Genomic DNA, 6,386 nt, shown 5'->3' with positions numbered 1-6,386 from the left:
GTGTCTCTCCCTTTTCCTGTTCCCCTCTGTCTCCTGCCAGAATGGCAGTACCAGGCGGGCCCCTGTTGAAGGTTGAAGCAGCCCCTGCCTCACAGCCCAGAGCTGTCAGCAGGAATAAGTGCCCATCTCAGCCTCTACCACACTCAGGGGAGCAGCCAGGGAGCTGGTCTAGCAGTCTCTGGCAATGCTAGAGAGCAAAGACCATCCAGAGAGATGCCTCCTGGGTCCTGACTGCTTCCACCTCCTGTGGCTTAGGAGGGTGGCTCCTCACTGGGCTTGTCCAGAGTCCCTCTGAAAGCAGACCATCCCCACACCCCTGTGTGACGGAGCAAGTCTCCCACATATGCTTCCTGCAGGGCGATAGTGCAGGACCAAGCAGATTCTAGAGTGGGCAGCTGGGTAGGGACAGCAGACTGGACACCCTCACCAAAGGCCCCACAAAATCGGCACCTACCATGCATGCAAATGATCCCACATGTGGTGCTTGCCACAGCACAACCTAACCTTCTGGGCATCTGGCACAGTCACACCAGCTGCACAGGGGCAGATGCAGACCTGCCTTCTCCATCACTGGCCCCGATTCCAAGGTGGTTGGTACCTGCCACAGAGGAGGCTCAATACCTATGATTGGGAAGAGGGATGGTCAATGGTGAACAAATGGATGGACAGATGGATGGATGGACGGACAGGTGCACATATGGGTGGACGGATGAATGGGTGGATAAATGGGTGAATGAATGATGGACAGATAAGTGGATGGTTGTATAGATGGGCAAATGAGTGGAAAAAGGGATGGACAGATGGATGATGGACAGGTGGACAGGCACACTGATGAATGGATGAGTAGGTAGACAGGTACACGGATGGATGGGTGGACAGATGAATGAATGGATGGACAGGCAAGAGACAGATAGGTGGGTAGATGAACAGATGGGTGGATAGACAGATGAGTGGATGGATGGACAGATGGAAGGATGGATGGATGGATGGATGGACAGATGGAAGGATGGATAGACGGGTGGGTGGATGGATGGATGGATGGATGGATAGGTGGGTGGATGGATGGATGGATGGATAGAGAGGTGGGTGGATGGATGGATGGATGGATAGAGAGGTGGACAGATGAGTGGATGGATGGATGAATAGATGGGCAGGTAGATGGAGGGATACAGATGATGGACAGAAAGAAGAATGGATGGATGGAGGTGGATGGATGGACAGATGGACAAATGGGTGGACAGATGCACCAGTGGACAGATGGATGGATGGATGGATGGATGGAGCTCTATTGCTCTGTATCCTAGATGAGGAGGCTCAGGTCAAATGCAATGAGTTTTCATGTGTCCTGATTGAGGTTCATCCTGTCCAGTATGGTGATGAGGACATGACCCTGAGGTCAGAAATCCTAGGCCATGGCCTGGCATCCTGCTGGAATCAGAAATGAAGGTAGCTGTCTCTTGGCAGAAAGGGCTTATAGTTGGTGGCCTCACCTTGCCCTTTCCCCATCCTCCTGCTGACCCATGGGGTTCCCCACAGGTGGCACTTGCCCACCAGAGCCAGCTGCTACATCCTTGAGAGCCAGGGCTTGGGCCATGCCCTCACCTGCTGCCTGACAGAGGCAGGGGATGGCGCTGCAAGTAGTCCAGGCAAAGGACCTATGGAGGGAGGAGTGGTTAGAGAGGCTCAGTATGAGCAGGGCCAATCCTGCCTCTGACAATATGATGGAGATGTCCCAGGCCACCTTCTCTCCCAGAAAACCTGCATAGCACTGTGAGAAGATCTTCTTCAATCCCTTTGCACAGATGGGGAAACTGAGGTTTGGGAAGGCTAGACAGCTACTCAGTAGCCTCAGGGCCCCCCATGTCTCCCCCTGGAGTCTGGCTGACTGTCTCCTGCCCTCACCACAGTGGTGGCCTGTGGGCCACCCTCACCCTGGGCAGGGAATCCTGGCCCCAGCAGTGAGATGACACCCTGTGTGTGTAGGTGGGGTTTGCCTCTTTCCTGGTACCCACCTGCACCCTTGGGCAGTGGCCTGCTCTTTGGATTCAGGAACAAGCCCCATGTGGTTCTGGAGCCACAGGGGTGGACTAGACCCCAGTGGGGTCTCCCCTGTACCAGCCAGTGCTGTGAGGCCAGCACTGGCTCCTGGCTGGGCAGACGCAAGACGCTGTGTTCCTTCCCAGCTCCCACAGGAGGGCAGTCCAGGCCAGACTGGATTCAGGGCCCTGGCCACCCTCTGCTTCTCCAGTCCTAGCAGAGCAGCTGCACAGTCCCATGAGTCCCCTGGGTCCTGAGATGGGTGGCAGGAGTGTCGTCCACAGCAGTTCTCCATGGGGTGGGTGGCCCCTCTGTGCAGTCCTCTCTGTCACAGCTTCAGCTCACAAGTGGCCCCTTGCCTTTCTTTCCTGGGGCCACTGCTCTGGGGCCTGTCTGCCTGCCCTGGTAGTAGCCCTGCCTTAATGCTTCTTCCTATAGGCTCCTTCTAGGGGCCTGTCGCTTCCTGCCTGGACAGCCCACCCATCCCATGCACTTGAAGAACTGAGGAGTAAGCAGAGCAGAGGCCAAGCAGGGCCTCAGCAGTGTTGGCTTAGCCCAGTGGTCCAGGGCTGGATGCAGATGAGAGAGGGCAGCCCACCTGCCTGGCCATCTGTTTGCTGGGGTCTAGCCTGGACCCTACCCCTGTGCCTGAGTACAGCCCAGTCCTCCCACCCCTCCCAGAGACCAGGGCAGCAGAGAGGGGACAAGGGGGGGCTCTGTTGTGTGTGGGGCTGGCCCCAGGAGCCCTATCCTTGGGCATTGGGACAGTCTTGTTCCTCTAATGTGCCCTGCCCCCAGAAGATGGCCCCTGAGATGGCGAGAGCCTCCCTGGCAGCTAGGTATGGTCCAGTGCCTGCTAAGGCCATGTGGAGCCCATGCCCATAAGGGCAACAACAGATAGGCCATCAAGGAGTCAGGTGGGAGCTGCCCCTGCACTGGCCTCATCCTTGAACCCTGGCAGCCCTGCTCCGGGGGAGCACCTTCCCTGGACTGTCCGTAGGGCTGTGTAGGGAGGGGACAGGCAGGGCTGCTGGGGGAGCAAAGACCCCTACATGAGAGGACGGGTGGAGGGGCTCACTTAGCCCAGGCCCCCAGGGAAGGCTGCATCCCTGGCACAGTGGAGCCTTGAGTACATGGTCATTGCCCTCCAGGCCAGGTGGCTGGACTTAGGCCAAGGCCAGGAGGGGACAGCAGTGAGCACAGAAGGTGCCTGGTCTGGTGTTGCCATAGCTGCCCTACTCTCTGGGCACAGCCTGAGCACACCCTGCCCCTTGGAGACTGTGAGGCCCTGTGCCCTGAGCCACCAAGGCTCTTTCATCTGGCCAGCCACACTAGACCCCCAGTAGTGCCCTTGTGAATGGGGTCCCTTGTCCTCACAACATCCCGACATCCCAGAGCTGGCACTCAGTCCCCTGAACCCCAGCCCAGTGCCTCAGAGGCCTAAGGAGAGTGGAACCAGCCAGGCTGTGCTGCCTGGGTAGACACTCCAGCCCTGTACTGTCCCCAGTATGGGTCAGTGGACACATGAGAGCCCTTGTGCCCTCTAATAACCAGGAAACCTGGGGCCACAGACATTATGAGTCCAGCTGAGCCTGGGACACAGAGGCTTCATGGGGTCCCCTACTCCCCATAGCAGCTACATCTGAGCCTTCCAGGCACGGAGATACCTGAAGATCGATCACCCGGTAGCAGATCACCCAGATCACCTGCCTGGGCCTTAACCTTATTGGAGCAGGCTCAAACCATTTCCCTCAACCAGAACACCTGGGATAGGGACAGAGTGTGGCCCAAGATAGAAGAGCCAGGTGTTGGGAGAGGGGGTGGCCCAGGATGGGGTACCCAGAGTATTTGCAGGCTACTGGAACTGTAGGAGTTCCAGTAGCTATAGGAACTGTGCTAGGCTATAGGAACTGTGGAGTGTGGCCTGAGCAGGTCTGGCCATGGGACCCTCTTCACTGCCTATAGGGACTCCCAGCTGGAGTGAGGTTGAGCCTGGACTCTGACTTTCTCCAGTCCAAATCCTTACTGGGTCTCCCTGCCAGCCTTCAGGGAAGCCTGAGCAGAGGCAGGGTCAGGTGGGGCCAGGCCTGGGTCTATGGGCTCCCAGCACTGAGGCCCAGCCACAGGGGCCCCTGTGCAGGTCCTGCCTTGGCACCCACCAGAGGTGCCCAGACCTCACAATTGGCCCCCCAAAATGCTTCCTTAAGGATTTTGAGTAGGGGAGGGCCAGAGCCCTGGTCACCAAGGAGAAGCTGCTAGATAGAATATTCTGGACTCTGCAAATCAGGGGCAGAAGGGTGGCATTCCTGGTCTACAGGAGAAAGCAGGGCCTCGTGCAGGAATGGCAGCCAACTCAGGGCTCCTCTGGGGCAAGAAACTCTTCCCATAAGACCCTGTACAAAGGGAGCTGTTCTGGAACTTGATGAGGGCTGCTCAGAGTTCCTGCCCAGCAGCCACTCTGCCCAGCCCACCTTTTCTCTGTTCCCATCTGCCTGTGGAGCCAGGCATGAGCTCTGTACCCAGGCTTTGAGGGAGGGGGAGCTCAAAGGTGGATCACCAGCCAGACCCCTGGAGATCCAAGAGCTCAGGGTAGGGCTGCTGCTTTGTGGGCACAGAGTGTAAAAGGTGTGTACAGCAAGTCTGTCTGAGGAAGGGGATCAGGAAGGCTCAAAGGCTCTGTGAGGGCTGTTGCTTCCCAAAGCTGACAGGGCTGCAGGGAGGGATTGGCCTGACACTGCTTTCACAGCCACAACCAGGGAGACCCTCAATGCTACACTTGATCTTAGCCAAAAAGCCCAGAAGTGATGAGACCCTCAGTGCTAAGTCCACAGTGCAGGGGCAGTGCCATAGATCTCAGGCTTGGCATGGCTTCCAGAAGCGTCCAGCCCAGCCATGGATGGTCTGAACTAAAGCATCTCCTTCCTCTAAAGCATCGCCACACTCATACCACTGCTGGGAGGCTGGCCTTGGGGGACCCTGCCGCCCCATCCCAGCCATTCCCCACAGAGAGACCTTGGCCCTGGCCTGACCACTGCCCCTCTGCAGCCCAGTTCTCAGGGGTCTGGCCGTGTAAGTTCCTGGGTTCAGGGCTTGGTGGCAGCCTGTGCAGGATATCCCTAGCGGGTGCTTCGCACTAGACTCTGCTCCAGCCAGGGACCTGGCGCCAGCTGGTGGCTTAGGTAGAGTGTGTAGTGGCTGTGAGAACATCACCCTCTCCCCTGTCTCCTCTCCTAGCCTCCTGCAGTCCCCTCCCATGTGATTATGGCTTTGCACAGAGCCCAGGCACACCCATGGGCACCCCCTACCCTGAGACTGGGCAGAGAGGAGGCCATGGACAGGGCCCTGCCTGGCTTGGGGGCTCAGGGCAACAGGCCTGCAGGGCTATCTTCCCCAGACCATGACAGAAATAGATATAAACCTGACTCTGGGAAACAAAAGCCAGGTGTCCCAAAGGTCTCCTATAGAGTTGCCATACTTAGGGAAATTGCACTAAATGTACCTACATTTATAAAACATTCATTATACCATACTATAAAGATGTGGCCAAAATGTAGATAATATTTTGTAAAATTGTGCAATTTTACAATTTCCTATTTTCCCTATGTATGGTAACTTTATGAGTGACCTTTGGAAAGATTTCTCAAAACAAAGGATACAGTGGCTTCATCCTACTGCTCTCAGCCTGTCTGCCTTAGCCAGGAACTGGGCCCATGTGGAGGCAACCTTGGGAGCAGGACGGTCCTGAGGCCACCACATTATGCCTGGGCCCAGACAAGGACCCGGAGTACAGAGCAGACGGGTCACCTGCCCTGGCATGGCACCCGTAACACAGTGGTTATGGCGCCAGCCACATACTCTGAAGGTGGCGGGTTTGAACCTGGCCCAGGCCAGCTAAACAACTGCAACAAGAACAACAACAAAATAGCTGGGTGTTGCAGCAGGCACCTGTAGTCCTAGCTAGTTGGGAGGCTGAGGCAAGAGAATCACTTAAGCCCAAGAGTTTGAGGTTGCTGTGAGCTGTGACATCATGGCACTCTACCAAGGGCAACAGCTTGAGACTCTCAAAAAAATAAATAAATAAATAAGGGCAGCACCTGTGGCTCAGTGAGTAGGGCACCGGCCCTATATACCGAGGGTAGCAGGCTCAAACCTGGCCCCAGCCAAACTGCAACAAAAAAATAGCCAGGTGTTGTGTTGGGCACCTGTAGTCCCACCTACTCAGGAGTCTGAGGCAAGAGAATCACCTAAACCCAAGAGCTGGAGGTTGCTGTGAGCTGTGATGTCATAGCACTCTACCAAGGGTGAAAAAGTGAGACTCTGTCTCTAAAAAAAAAAAAAAAGAAAAGAAA

The 6,386-nt window shown here is 56.3% G+C and overlaps 1 protein-coding gene across 2 annotated transcripts in view; it reads left to right on the top strand.

The window, feature by feature from the left end:
* The window catches only part of LCN12 (lipocalin 12), a 14,770-nt gene that overhangs the window by 4,596 nt on the left and 3,788 nt on the right, over positions 1-6,386 (top strand). Inside the window, exon 6 of one of the 2 annotated variants that reach the window (XR_002774601.1) lies at positions 3,855-3,857. Coding sequence is in view for 1 of the 2 variants with exons in the window: in XM_003794940.2 (XP_003794988.1) it covers positions 41-69 (29 nt within the window). In the remaining variant the exon portion in view is untranslated. Of the gene's footprint in view, positions 1-40; positions 89-3,854; positions 3,858-6,386 lie in introns of those variants that run through there. The other variant, XM_003794940.2, reaches the window with a different exon arrangement.

Source organism: Otolemur garnettii, unplaced genomic scaffold (genome assembly GCF_000181295.1).
Source record: "Otolemur garnettii isolate 467f Iridium unplaced genomic scaffold, OtoGar3 scaffold00087, whole genome shotgun sequence".
NCBI classification, from domain to species: Eukaryota; Metazoa; Chordata; class Mammalia; order Primates; family Galagidae; genus Otolemur; species Otolemur garnettii.
Note: the sequence above shows the minus strand (reverse complement) of the source record. Positions and strands in the feature narration are given on the sequence as shown.